Here is a 15925-nt window from a genome sequence, read left to right on the forward strand (position 1 = left end):
TGAGTAGCATGTTAAAATTTACTAACAATAGTATCAGTTGAGCTGGACTTATAGATCTTGAGTAACATGTTAAAATTTACTAACAATAGTATCAGTTGAGCTGGACTTATAGATCTTGAGTAGCATGTTAAAATAAACTAACAATAGTATCAGTTGAGCTGGACTTGTAGATCTTGAGTAGCATGATAAAATTTACTAACAATAGTATCAGTTGAGCTGGACTTATAGATCTTGAGTAGCATCTTAAAATAAACTAACAATAGTATCAGTTGAGCTGGACTTGTAGATCTTGAGTAGCATCTTAAAACTGCTACAGTAGTTCTAATCAATTAGGACTTGTAGATCTTATGTAAATTGTGGAAGTGAATTTGATTTTATAAACAATTATCTAACTTATTGTTCAGTTTTCTGTTACCATGTTTATCACTTGGAGTGTGTTAACCTGTATTATTTATAATAATGTTAACGTATCATATCGTGATACAAGAAGGCTGTAAAGAATATAACGATGATATGTAAAGGTTATAATATTGATAAAATCCTTATCTATAAGGTGTATTAGACAAAAGTATTGTGTAGTAATGGTTTGAGGTAAAAACAAACAGTGTGAATACATGAAGTCTAGTTGATGGAAAATTTCAAATAAACTAAAGTTTTTCGTGGTGATCTTTTCTGTTGTGTAGTTAAATGGACTGTTAAAACAGATGATATTCTAACAGTAAATTAGGATAGAGATATTGTGATTGATTGAAACATTAGGCCCAAGATCGTGTGGGAACGATACTTGCATCGTTTACTTCTATCTTCAAAACATTTCTGGGTGAAAATAACTATTTAGAAACTTTTAAACTAAAATGTTGTTGCAACACGGAAACATCATGTTTAGGTAACCAAACACACTCGTAACTTGTAGAGGTATATATTGAATTTATTACTTTTTCTACTTCATACAACTGATATATCACCAGCACAACAGCAGCATTATGAAAACATTAATAAAATGTTAAGATTACTGTTGATAACAAAAAAAGTACAACTTTTTCAAGTCTGTCTGTAGTACTTGAACAGGTGTTGCAGTGTTAATTAACAAGTGTTAATTCTTAAATATCCCACAGTACAAAAGGAGGAAAAACATATATAAGGTTGTCCACTGTATCCTCTGAAAATTCCTGTGTTATAAGCTGTAGCTGGTAGTTTGTAGGTTGTGTAATGTTAAATTTAAATGTGGTTGACACGTTATACACTGTAGTTAAGTATGTGACTTGCAAGGATCAGAAAGAAACACTGATGAACTACTGCTTACAAACACTTAAATCTCAGATTTACAGACCATGCCAACGTAGTGGAAGTCAGCAAGGTTGTCACGTACCTCATCGTACGGATTTTCTCATGGATGACATGTTTACAGATTTGTCATTCATTATTTTGACTGGATGAAACCTGAATATGCTTTTTATCAGTTTAGTGAACGCGTGAATAATGTAATAAGCCGTGTTGATCAGATGGAATTTGATTCCTAGCCATCAGAAGCCACAATATTTTGAGGTTACTTTGAACTGTATTAGTAAACATTTCTTAACAACGAGCAACTGAAGATAAATGTCTATGTCTATCAGTACATCCGGATTTCACTGGGTTTGTATTTGTTTTCAGAAATATAAAATATTTATAGAGGGCACTCGACATATTAATAATATTTTTTTTTTTATCTGTCAAGATAGGCACAGTTTGGTCCAGAAAATGGCAGTCCAGGGAAGATAAAATATTGTAGAATAATTAATTGATTAAAAGTTTAATAATGTGACTGTCACCAGGAACTGTTGTTGTTGTTTGTAAACTACTACAGGGAAGATAAAATATTGTAGAATAGTTAATCGGTTAAAAGTTTAATAATGTGACTGTCACCAGGAACTGTTAAGTTCAGTACTGTTGTTGTTTATAAACTACTACAGAGAAGATAAAATATTGTAGAATAGTTAATTGATTAAAAGTTTAATAATGTGACTGTCACCAGGAACTGTTAAGTTCAGTACTGTTGTTGTTTGTAAACTACTACAGAGAACCATGGTTACAAACTGCTCTAAATCGTGTGTGGAATGACTGTGTCAAAAGAAACTGAATACTAAATAAAACTCCTACAGGGACGTTCATATAATTTCATTAATCTTTTCAATTCTAATTACGTAGAACCATAATTCATCATGGATATAAAATTGTGTAGTCGCCTTTTGTTTTCGTAATATCCCTTACAAAAACAAAAGCCAGAAGAAAGGTGAAAAGGGTGTTTTTTTTTATAGCATAAATAACAATGAATATAATACTACTACTTTTTACACAAAGGAAGGGCACCTGTACTCTTGAAATTTGGCCTAAATTCAACTTGTGTATCCACAAACTTTCTTTGGTGTGCATCATTTTCTCTCTGGCTTCACTTTCCAAGATGCTGAAGTCATTGGATGTGATTGGAATGTCGTAGCTAGCAAACAGTGACAAAGAATGGCCGACTGACTATATAATGTATTTTGCACGTGCTTTTTGATTCTTGTGCTCAAAATTTCATGGAAAATCAACCATGTTCGAGGAAATAAAAAGCTACTTTGAAATAGGTGTGCTGGTTTCGTGATATATATGTTGGTAAAACTGCTTATCTAGCTGAGGGTCGAACTTGCTGTTTCATAAAAAATCAGAAGTTAGGCCGATTTCTGCCTGTTAAAATAAAAAATTGCCATGATTACAGTCCAAGACAATTTGTGTACCTATTATATATATATATATATATATATATATTTGTCTTGTTACAAAAAATATTCTTGGTTCAAGGTTGTGTACATACAAACACACACCAGTCGTGCACGCAAAACATTTGCGGTAATATTCATGCCCTTTACTTGAATTTTCCTTATTCTATCATTTCCATGCCTGCCCTTTAAGCTATGCTTTCTTGCAGGCATTACGTGTTACGTCGATAAATCCTGGTCTATTTCAAAACAATTTTCATGGTCAGAATCATGTAGAAGTAACTTTATTTAATAAACCTACACGTAAAGTAAACAAAATAATAATAGTGTACAGAGTATGAAACAGTTTTGAGTGTTCCCTGTATGACACGGTTTTATAAGCTGAAACTAAGAAACTCACAAAAACGAATAATAAAACCCGTAGTAAAGAAAAAATTAGCTGAAAATTATTTATAGCAGTTTATGAAACGTAACTAAACAAAATTATTGCAATGTAAAGTTGTGATGAAGATAAACTTAGCTGAATATGCAGAAACGTCTGAAAGTGATAAGCATATGGTTTTGAATGAACTGGGCTTTAAAAGATTTTGTTTGATTAAGCCAAGTTAAATGCTTCACGTGGACTTTTGCACACATCTATTATATATATATATATCCTGTGACGTACTTTTAAGGTGTATATTCGTTTTCAACAAATATACTGTATTACAAACACTGATGCGGATTTTAACAGTACAGGAATAATTTCCAAAGAAACCAACAAATATTTGACATTTTCTAACTTGGATACCATTTCATACAACATGTTGGCTAAACGGCTAGATTATTGACTTCTTGGACCAGGTAAAGCCATTTCTAATTTAAAATTGTTGACAAGAGGAAAGGTAACCAGTCGGAAGCATCCGCCACCTACACAGATACTCTTAACCGAATGATGAGATTGTTGCTACTGGTCTAATAAAAGTGTGGTATGCAGAAGCATGTGTTGTATTTCTTACCTTCTTTAATCAGTAAGATAACATTTCCACAGAGAATTTTTTAAATGTTTATATATATACACGTTTTTATGAATGTGTAGTTTCAATAATATAATTTTGGTCAAGAAATGTGGCGAAGTTCCTTTTGCTCTAGTTACCCATTGTTCGTCGTCATTCACGTGAACTTTCTCGTGGGAAAGAGTACTCTGAAGTACTATACATTGTATAAAGGATGGCAGTGATTATTTCCACTGGTGGGACAGGTGGTACCTTGAGATTCATCTTTCCTCATATTTTCATGGGAATAACTGTCAGTGACATGGCTAACACATGAGCACTGAGAGGGATGGAATTATAGAATATTCTATATAATGTTATATTCTCCTTCAGTTTGGGTCAGGTTTTAGATCTACGGAGAGGTAGATCTGTAGATAGACCAAACACTATATTGATCTACAACTCTAATGAAGCACTCTTCTTGGTCCAGTGCACTCGTGGCTTTCATTTTGTTTTTGAGAATAAAGGTTTATTTTTGATTTGCCACACCTTGTCCAGTCTCTTATTTAAACTCAATCAAAGTTGTAATTCAGAATTAATTTGATTAAAGAACTTCCCGTAATCTGCGGTACCTACTTAAAAGATGAGTTTGGGAACATAACAGAAATTTTAGTGCAGGATCTCGGGATTTTTTTTGAGTGATGAGGTTGATTTTTAGATAAGTGCATTTCACTGGACTCTTCTAAACTCTCATGCTTTAAATATCTTTGTACGAGAGAAAATGGCATTTTCCACAAGTCAAAGGACTTACAACAAATAATAAGAGTCTGTCACCGAGGGTAGACAGCTGTTTGAGAAGTGTGGTTGGGTCTTTGAGAAATTATTTCCTGGACATTAGACTTTCCCTAATTCTGGGATTATTCATAATTGCTTTCTCGCTGTGGCTACAAACTTAAAACTACCTGAATATCAATCTCGGTGCATAGGAGACATAGATGACTGAGGGTCATCGTGAGTCCAAGACTGAAGGGGGCAGTCTCTATAGAACTTCCAGATATTCACTCACCAGATTATCTAAATGCTGACTCCGCTCGATGCCACCTAAAATTTTGAGTCACAATTGATGGATGACATTCATCACCTTCAGCTGTTTCTCCAGCAGGTGATCCATGGGGAGTTGTAAGCTTTTTCATGATGGGAGATATGCTGACAGTATGGCCATAGAGCAAGGAGAGACACGAGGTTGTGCAGAGAATAAGGACGATTTTCCTGTGGCAACTTATCATTCTGTTGCCCATGAGAAAAGATTGGACATTCATTCTAAAGTGGAAGTCTCTGAACACATATACTACACAAACTCCCACATTTCAAACGTCTAGACCTGGTATTAACTGTAGCTCTACAGAAGAAAGGGTCTTGTCCTTCCCTCGCATGATCTTGTTATTGACACTAAGCATATTTCAGAAGTTAATATTAATTATTGCAAGTAAACGTATTCAATGAATACAAACTTATACTAACTTGCACAAATATCTGTATCACCCCTTGAAATTAGTTTAATATCGCTTTATGAGATCGAAACAGAAACAGGAAAAATAGGTATAAGCTTGTATAGAACAAGCATTATAGTATGTATCCTTAATGTGAGGCAAGGGGTTAGTGTAAGTTTATGACTCTCAATATTAAGCATAATCTTTAAAAGCCTAGACGTAGCGATGTTTCCAGAAAAATTATATTTTATGGATTAATTTGACCGATAGATTGGTTTGTACTAACGATCTGGATTATTTCCTTGTATTGTTTATTATATTTATAAACAATGTGTATTCTATACGTATATTTCAATTTTTGATTTTGTTGATAAGCGCAAAGATACACAATGGGCTACCTGTGCTGTACCCACCACAGGTTTCGAAACCCGGTGTTTATAGTTAAAAGCCATCAAACTCACCGCTGGGGCCTCCATGTATCGAAATACTTTTCTAACGTTCCCTGCATGCTATTCTTGTAAACCATATGAAATGCATGATTTGATTGTCTTCTGTCATATTTCTTATTCTAGAATATTTTAGACTTGACACTAATATTTTGTTTAACCTTTTGACAATTTTGAACATACAGATCATATCACTATTGAAAGAAAATGTCAAAGTTGCATTTTTTGCGACTTATGGTGATTAATTCTGTAATAATTTTAGAATTTGTTCTCTTTTTGATTACCTCCGCACTTTTCTAAACAGTTCTTAAATATATAAATTATCACCTTTCGTTCTTAAAATAAATTATGTCAAGTCACTTTTTTTCCTTGATGAGCATGTCAGTTTTTTCCTAATTAAGAAAACAATTTCTCTCGGTCATATTATGTTGACAATATGTTAAAAATGTGTAATATAATAGTTATTGTTCGTAACAAATGTTTTGTAATTAGAACTACTTTCAAATCGACTTCAAATATATAAAGATTTTTTTTTTCCAAATCTCGTTTCTAATTCATAATGTTCTTATAACAGTTCAATCTATTCTCATTTATCTACAGCCTTGACTTTGTGGTGTTTAGACAAAATACAGTTTATTTATTTTTATTTTAGCAAGATAAATTAGTATCAACTTATCTTTCTGTTTCATACTCACACTTTTTTTTTAACGGTACAGAAAGAAATAGTTGGTGAAGCGACACCTAGACCCTTTTACGTGATACGGATAGCAGCTAAAAGTAATATTAATAGTGTACTAGGCCTATCAGTATTATTGCTATATTTGTAGCTGGTTATTTCGTTAGGCTTTAATTGTATAAATAACATTAATTTTTCTATATCACGAAAGGAACAAAATGACATATTGGCGTCAGGCAGGACTAACGTATGTATTTCATTTTCTGTTAGTTTTAAATTTCCATAAATGTTAAAACTAGTGAGTAGTGTTGTAAAGACGCAGTACAGTAGCAAGGTCGGGTGACCTTCATCCTTCGTTCTTGGATTGCAACTAATACTATTACTAGTAGATAATAATAAAAGTTTCACTTAAATGTACAATGAGTGTAAAAATTTACAAATGCTTCCCGACTGTAATATTAAAAGTAATCTACTTTATTTCTAATACGTTTTACTTTTAGTATTTATTTTAACAGCCAAGTGTACCACTACTACTAATAATACTAATACCAGCGAACTGCTTTAGTATAGGGTTTTGAACACCACAAGTTTAAGGTTTTACCTTATTTAGTTAATATTTTTAATATTATACTTATAGTTTGTTTTGCATAGTTAGCTTAATATGTATTTACTATAATTTAGGACTAACCTAAATCTAAGTTGACCAAATCTTGTGAGATGTTTTAGGCTTATAGGTTATAACTGAAAATCATTAAGTTACTAACACTAACAAGGGTGCCAAACTGATGAAACAATTCATTCTAAGTAAGAATGTTAGAAAATATATAATTAACTATGCTCATTACCAAGATGATTTTTTTGTTTTCATTCTAAAGTAGGGAGCTTGCTCTGATTGTAAGTTAATAATAAAACATATTAAATATTCTCATAAAGTTTATCCTACAGCATCACCCAGTCTTTATGATTCAATCTTTAAAATTATATTTAAAATTTGATTTTCGTTTTTTAATGCTCATTAAGTATTTAATAAGCAGATTGTTAACTTCAAGAACTAATGAATTAGCTTGTGTTGATAGTTTAGAATATTTAGAATCACATGTGGACATCGAGGGGTAATTTTGGTTCTTCAAGGCATATCCATCAAAGTTACTATACTGTTTTTGTTTCGTACTATGCCACACATCTGGGGATCAACAAACAAATATCTCATTTCTTTGAGCTGTATCCTGAAGACAATAAGACACAAGATTTAGAAAAGGAAGGTTAGGTTCCAGTTAAGGCAGTTTTATTTTTCTAAGGGTAAGTAACGTAGGGAATGAGTAGCAAAAAGCAGAAGAGGAGACAATCACCTTACAGACGTTAAGATAGAAATCGATAAATTGTTAAAAAACACGGGGTAACTTTAAAGTTTGATTTTTAATTTTCATAGGACATGTTTTAGTTTCACAAATATCTAATCCATAAACAAATAAAATTAAATGTTTTATAGTTGTTAATTTTATAACAATACCAGATGTTTTTTTTATGTTCTAAAGTCAACTATTTCTAATATAGAAAATAAATTTGAGAATTATTTGGCTTCTTTTTGACATAAAATTGTAAACTATTTCATTTTTGCTCTGCAGGTATCTTCGTTTTTCTTCAATTGCTTCTAAACTAGTGAGAAAAGCATTAAAACCCGAGTTCCAAGTAGCTGATCAAATGAAAGAGCAAGCTGTATTAAAAAAAATAGTTTGGAAAGATGGTAAACCACTGGTAAAATAGAGTAGGTAAAGGGTTTTAAAAATCTGTTGAATAATGTTTCCCTAATCTTAAAACGTGTATATGCATAAACACACACACATCATATGTGTAGATGAACTAGACAAATAAAATATTTTTTACCATTTGTCTGTCTTGTATAAGAAGTGATATTGAGTGGCCATGACAAAATTTAATTCAAAAGATGTTTTAAGTCAGAATAAAAACTTGCAAATAATCACATATTTTGGTTTAAATAAGCTTAAGTTTCTTTAATAGTACCATATGTGGTGTCTTGTGCACTATTATCATTAATTATTGACTAAACTGATTTACACAACATCTAAAAACGAAAGCCAGAAAATTGTTTTTGTAGAATTCTTTAGCTTCATTAGTTTGAATATGAATTGAAATGTTCACTTATGATCAGTATATATTACCAACAGGTGTCGCAACTGTTTTTCCCTCTTAATACACTTACAATATTTAAAACAATTTACTTAGTTTGTAACTGGTACTATGTAAGTAAATACATTCTGTTGTGAACTTAATATAGTTTGTTTCAAACGTAAGGCACAACCATTAACTTCTCTTTCCTAGTCTCGGTTATGTGTGATCTAAATTGAAATCTTTCTTTCAGGATCATTATCATTGGTCTGGAACACTGAATTAGTCGGGAGGTCTCAGAATTCACCATGGTCAAAAAGTTTCTGTAAATTTCAGTTACTCAGAAATTAATACTTTTTGTAGGTAAAATTCTATAGTCAATAAATGCATTAAAACATCTTGTTTTTGTCTATGTGTGTTTGTGTAAAAACTTTTATTACCAATTGAATTTTTGAAATTCGTTTTGTTGAAAACTAAATATAAAAGCCGAGGTACAAGTGACATTGGTCAGTTGAACCTTTGTTTCTAAGTCTTAAGTTGAATCTTCTGGAAGCCATAAATGTTTGTTACAAAAAAAGTTCATTAATTGTAAGATTTTCACATCACAAGTTGTAGCATCACTTTGAAATTTTATTAAAAGGAATTTAAAAAAAATTGTACAAGTGGGTCTAAAATATCAACAAAAAAAGCATTAAAATTTATGCATTTCTATTAGACTGGTTTTAGTAATCTGAAATTTCAGACAAAATATACCTCTGAATAGGTATATGTAGGATATCATAAACACGTGTCATTATGTCTAGATACACAGAGATTACTTAAAAATTTCAGTTTGACCAGTCATAACAAGAGAGATGTTTGAAAATCACTGATACAATTTTATATATCTGAAAATTAATTTTCTATTAATATTAACATTGACCAAATAAATGGAACCTTAAAAGATATTTCCTAGACTATAGTTACTGAGACTACCTGTTGCATTAAATCACAACAAAACAGATGGGCATTACATTGTTTAAGCTAAGTAGCTATCAGTACTAGGGCTTCTAATCTTAATACCAGAGAAAATGCTACTTTTTTTTTAGCAGCTGGTAAAAACAACTTGGTTAGATGACAATACAAATTACGTGTACAAGTAGTATAATGCTTGCATGATGTTGTGAAGATTATCCATGATGGAAATTTCGTCCGATTTTCCACCCATATCAGTTCTCAATGGATTGTGCTATATCCAATAGGAATATATGTCTGTTCCATTAATCCCTGTTTTATGGTATCTGCAAAACGCAGATTGAAAAAATATTTGTAGAGAATAAATTCAGAATTGACAGTATAGGAAAGAATCACAAGTAAGCAATCTTTATTCACAGAGAAATGAATATGTGTTTTTAAATATTTCACCTACTTGCCAGTGTCTAATTCTGCTGTAACATTAATTGAAGAAAGAATTTCAATGAAACGTTCAAGTTAGATTATGATAATTCTTTTAATGGTGGCACAGGATGGAATATGTTAAGGAATTCTGATTTACTGTGCCAAAATTTAAACAAAAATGTTAAAAGTATGGTATACCAGAATAAAATGTTGCTTACACTACAAGAAATTCCAAGTAATATTTATATAGGAGAAAAACTCCTCAAATTCATACCAATTTGTACAAGTATCTCTGTCACTTCTGAAAATGTGTCCTCCACTACTTCCAGACAAAGGGTGAAAGTGAAATGAGTTTTTAGCCACTGAAATATCATGCAGCCTCTATCTGAGTAAAAGGATTAGTACATTTAAGAAAATACCACAGGAAAGTGTGAATGATAAAACCACTTAAACCATTAATAATAGTTAAAAGTTGCACTTTATGTGTTTGGGATCGTTTTTTTTTTTTTTTTTTTGTATGTTGTTGTTGTGTTTTTTTGCAGAATCAGAAAAGTTTCTATGGAGCCTAAAGTAGATTAATTTTTGCTTTCCCTATAATTTTGAACGTCATGGGCCCCGAAATTCATGATGACACAAAATTAATTTTATAGACTTAATGTTCATATGTGAACTTGATACTAATGAGTTTGCTATTCGTACCACCAATGCACTTTTATAACTGCACTTCGTTTTTCAAAACAATAAAAATATTAACGTAAATTTAAACTCTGTGTTTGACTTCATTAGGACATTCCTTCAACCATAAACGTCCATACGAGCACATTAGTCGCCAATGATGCTAAACAAGACCCTGTACTTACTCCATTGATTTGTTCAAATACTTTTTGATTGAAGTGAAAAGAAAATTATTCGTCGTAGATATCAACAGCGATTCGAAACCCATGTATATATTCATTACCCCAAAACTAAATGAACACATAATCATCTAATTTAATGGAGTGTTTGTAAATAAGGGCTCAGTATCTAAACGCGCTAAGTAACCTTCTTCAAACCAAATGTTTATCATTTTCAACGAAAATTCAAAATCATCTTGCAAGGTGTAATTATTGTGTGTAAACTTGGCAAGAAATATGAATAAGTACAGAGAGTTAAGTATATTATATTAAAACAATTTTGAATATGTAGGTTAAGATTTCATGTGACAACTACAGCCGATATAAATTAGAGGTGGAAAGAATGCATCACAGAATTACATTTTGACATTGTTTGGTGTTTCATTGATAGTGTGATGACACTGAAAGTTGGCCGCTTTTGGGAAATGTATGTAAAAGCCCTTTCCAAAGCAAAATATGCATGCACACGGATCATAAAAATTTATTCAGTTTAGGTATTTAGAAAACAAAGGAATATTGATTATCTTGGGAACCAAGACAATCCAAAAAGAGACCTGCAACAAGTCATACTCCTGCTATTATAATCAAAGTGTGGCATCTTGTAACATGTTCGAATCCACGAACACAAAGCCATCAACGTACGATTTCTTTTTGAAAAAACAATGTAAGACGTTTACACAAGTAAGAATGATCAGCAATTGTGTAATGTTTAAAATGAAATAAATAATAAAAATACAAAATTTCGTATTGACACAATTAAAAGTTGAATATAGACGTCAACGACTTCCACTTATAACTTTACATGTTTCGTCGCACTTCTACTTCGTCTTCAAGAGTTATTTACAAGACAATTTATACTTTCTGCGAGTCATGACCTATGAGGTATTATATTTCAAAGTTATATACATAAATCACAGATAAACATTTTCAATATGTCATGCGATATATCATTTAAGTGACTTGATGGCCCCTCATCTCGATTTACTACTTGTTTTTTATTGGGTTTTTTTCGATTGTATTATTTCAGATGCTTCTCGGATATTTGAAGCTGTAACATTATGAGGTGAGCTAAGATTGTAGTTTTGTCACATAAAGTTGTGTTCTACTAGAGCTGAATTTCCTATTCTATTGATTCTTACGTACCCTTTATGTTCTCGTGATCTGTACTTTAAGAACCTTTTAGCTTGACCAAAATAAATACCGCCACATTCACATTCTACTTTATATATCCCAATCTTGCCTTTTATTTCTATTCTACCTTTGTTATTCCACAAAATTCATAGGTTTAAAGCTGGAACAAACATTTTGTTTTTGTTAATAATTGATCTATTAATTCTGTAATAAATTATGAAATTAAAGTTTCTTTTTTAGTTTTTCATAATATTTTAAACTAATATTGAATAATCTATCTACTATATTTGGTGTAAATCCCTTTGCAATTGCTATGTATTTAACCTGCAACAACTCATTACTTAATTTTTTAAAACATCTTGTCTAGAATATATTTTCATTGCTCTATAAATATAAGTAAATATGCAGATTTTTTTTTTTTTTGTTTGTTTATGAGAGATCTGTGAACGGAACATAACGATTAGGTTATTTAGGTTTTCGCTATTCGTTTGAAGACAGCAGACGGAAACTGAAAATATATTATGGTAAATATATTTATTTTTCTACAGTTCTTAATAAGTGTTATTATTATTTTATAATATAATAACTTTGAAGGTGAGAAAATTGTTTCTTGTACTTAAATTGTTGTTAGCTGCCTTTGTGCAATTATTACAAATTAAACACACACATTTCTTTTTTTTTCTGTTTTAATTACTCTCCACTAGAGTAGAGGAAAGTTCAGCTAAAGAGAAATGACAAGACGACCTAAACTGATTGTTTTTGATTTAGGTATGTGTTTGATAATTTATTGTATTTTTCAGTAAGACAAGGAATGGGTAGTCCCAAGTTCTTTATTTTGGTAGTTAAATATTGGTAAATAAAGTAAACTTCAATTATAAAACTACTAGGTGTGATTGAAGCTTTAACTTAAGTTAGACGTACATGGAATGAAAATTTAAATATCGGGTTCGTTCTTAATTTTTGTTGCGTTATAATATAATTAATACCTGTACAGTAGGATGTATAAAATTTTAGCGTAAAAATCAAACTAAGTTAGGCTTAGGCTTCTTTTCTCGATTCTTTAATATGTTGTGACTGAATGACAAGAGGATTTCACCAAATTGGAAACTTTGCGTTTTTTAGTATTACTATTACAGTTTTACACGAAGTTACTAACACTAACAGTTTACAAGTTATTACTAAATAATACAGTCATAATTCAGGCTTGAGTTTCTTGAATCTTAGTTTACTTTAATTTTAAATAGTTGTTAACTTTTTAATTTAAAGAAGGGGCCAGTCAAATTTTCAGTTATATAACTAGGAATAAAAATAAATAAATTAGTCACAGAATAAGAATGCCACATGGGTAAGTATTCTACCAATACCTTCAGTGAAGACTCGTAAAATTCTTTCGTGATTTTTCACTATGCCTGACTGGTGAAACAACCCTACAGGGACATGACTTCAGCAATAAAACACAGAGGGGGAGTACATTATATTAAAATGATTTGGGAACCTCACTTTTCAGTGGCTCATAATCACAAAATTCTTTTCATACCTTTTACATACATACTTCAAAGAATATTTAAACCTGCAATTCTAATATTTTATTATAGTAGTCAAAGAGTTAGGGTTAAGTGCTGTTGATTAGTTGCCTTCTCTTTAGCCTGTGACTTCAAAATTATGGATGACTACTGTAGATGGCCTTTGTGCAAATATCTGAAGTACAGTTATACATATATACACAAGTAGTTAATACATAAACCTGATGACCTACAGAAAAACCTTAACTCTTGTGATTTGGTGAAAGTTCTAGGGTTTATTAGACCTTCCAAAACATTCTATGCATTTTTTTGCTATCACAGAAATAGTAATATATATATATATATATATATATATATATATAAAATATAATTTGAAGAAGCAGTTAACATTCTGTAACTTTTAAATAAAGTTACTCAAAAGAACTTGGGGAAATCAACCAAAATCTTAAAATAATACGCTTGTATTGAAAGTAAAGAACAATTCTGATTGAATAAGAATGCGTGTTAAAAGCTCAGAATTACAGCAGAAATATTTTAATCTGTTGTAAGAATTTTTTATTACAGACTATACTCTGTGGCCATTTTGGGTTGATACACACGTTGATCCACCTTTCAGGAAATTGAGGTGAGACTTAGTTTGACATTTAATTATACCACAACTTACTTGTGAATGTTTGAAATGTACCGTTTTGTGTGATAGTGTACACAATTTGAACCAATAGTATTGTCAGGTTGTGCAGTAGAATAATATGAAATTAGCTTTGCATTTGAGGGATGACAAGGTTCCCTTTGTGGCTCTCTCAATTATTTCACCTATTTCCCTTCTTTTCTCAAAAGAAGATGAGAGATATTAACCTCCTCCCTGTAGCTATAAGGTAACTCTTCCATCCCTGGAATCATCTTAGTAGCCCTCCTCTGAACCCTTTCCAATAAGTCAAGATTAGAGTATATTAATCTATGAGGGGCAGTACAGTTGCCATGTGAGTGAGTAAATATTAAAAACCTAATTGTATACGAAGTAGTAACAACAATAGAATGTTAGAGCTAAGCCTTTCACTGTGGGACACAAGTTCTTTGGTTAGTAAAATTTTATAAGTTAGAGATTCAAAATTCTGTACTTATGAATTCTTGCAAATTTTTATAAAATGCATTTCTGTGTAGTGAGCATGTACTGTACCCAATATTTCAAATGCGGCTTAACTAGTGATTTGTACATACATTTGTTATAAATATCAGTAAAGTGAAAATATTTGCAGTTCTAATGTTTATGAAGATTACAAAAAGGGTTGATTTTTCCCCAGTTTCAGAAGGTGGAATATATATAATATTTAATGTGATCATTTCATTTGTAATGCTACAATTTAGGAATTAACAAAACACTCTGTTGGGGAAATTTCTGGTTTCAGTTCTTTGATCGAGACTTCATTTTTCCATTCATAATTTCCTGTCACTCTTTTTCTATTTATAAGTCATTTGCTCATATGTGTTGATCCTATTTCTAGTAATGGAAGTGTGTGTGATAGTTCTGGACGTAAGATTGAGGGCTACCCGGCTGTCCAAGAAATATTAGAAAGTCTAGTCAATGAAGGTATACCTTTAGCAGTTGCTTCACGGTGAGTGAACATTGATAATAGTTTTAACAAAGAAACATGTTACACTTGATTGAAGTGTTAATCATGTACTTTCTCAGTTTAGTGTTACATTATATGTTACTATCCTGTGTCACTAAAATAGATTGTTGTATTCCTTATATAGTCTGTTACTATCCTGTGTCACTGTGACACAGGATAGTAACAGACTATATAAGGAATACAACAATCTATTAGAATAATGTTGTATTCCTTATATAGCCTGTTACTATCCTGTGTCACCAGAATAGATTGTTGTATTCCTTATATAGTCTGTTACTATCCTGTGTCACCAGAATATATTGTTGTATTCCTTATATAGTCTGTTACTATCCTGTGTCACCAGAATACTGTTGTATTCCTTATATAGTCTGTTACTATCCTGTGTCACCAGAATAGTCTACTGTATTCCATATTTCTTTGTAACAGGACTTGGTGGCCAGAAGGTGCAAGACAGTTGCTTAATCTGTTAGAATGGGAAAAATATTTCACATACCAAGAAATTTATCCAGGGTCTAAACTAACACACTTCAAAAAGTAAGTATGTTGATGTCATGAATAGTTTTAAGTGATAAATAATTGATGTAAACATTTTAGATGGTTGTATATATCTGTTCAGGAGAAATTAGAGTAGATATAATAGGCAGAAATAAATGTACCAATCAAAGATAGAAAGTTTTTAAATGTTTTAGATGGTTGTATATATCTGTTCAGGAGAAAGTAGAGTAGATATAATAGGCAGAAATAAATGTACCAATCAAAGATAGAAAGTTTTTAAATGTTTTAGATGGTTGTATATATCTGTTCAGGAGAAAGTAGAGTAGATATAATGGGCAGAAATAAATGTACCAATCAAAGATAGAAAGTTTTTAAAGTTTTAGATGGTTGTATATATCTGTTCAAGAGAAAGTAGAGTAGATAT

The 15925-nt window shown here is 31.2% G+C and overlaps 1 protein-coding gene and 1 long non-coding RNA gene across 3 annotated transcripts in view; both read left to right on the plus strand.

Moving 5' to 3' along the window:
* Positions 1-6384: 6384 nt before the first annotated feature.
* Positions 6385-8853, plus strand: LOC106463970. The gene is made up of 3 exons (XR_001291091.2): positions 6385-6571; positions 7950-8093; positions 8705-8853. It is a non-coding gene; the product is annotated as an uncharacterized LOC106463970 (long non-coding RNA).
* Positions 8854-12277: 3424 nt separating this feature from the next.
* Positions 12278-15925, plus strand: part of LOC106463971 (magnesium-dependent phosphatase 1-like) — a 6668-nt gene continuing 3020 nt past the window's right edge. The window contains exons 1-5 of one of the 2 annotated variants that reach the window (XM_022391610.1): positions 12278-12376; positions 12557-12620; positions 13940-14000; positions 14878-14988; positions 15433-15540. In XM_022391610.1, the coding sequence (XP_022247318.1) occupies positions 12584-12620; positions 13940-14000; positions 14878-14988; positions 15433-15540 (317 nt within the window). In that variant the 5' untranslated portion in view covers positions 12278-12376; positions 12557-12583. Of the gene's footprint in view, positions 12377-12437; positions 12621-13939; positions 14001-14877; positions 14989-15432; positions 15541-15925 lie in introns of those variants that run through there. The other variant, XM_013924072.2, reaches the window with a different exon arrangement.

Source organism: Limulus polyphemus, unplaced genomic scaffold (assembly GCF_000517525.1).
Source record: "Limulus polyphemus unplaced genomic scaffold, Limulus_polyphemus-2.1.2 Scaffold1531, whole genome shotgun sequence".
Lineage (NCBI taxonomy): Eukaryota > Metazoa > Arthropoda > Merostomata > Xiphosura > Limulidae > Limulus > Limulus polyphemus.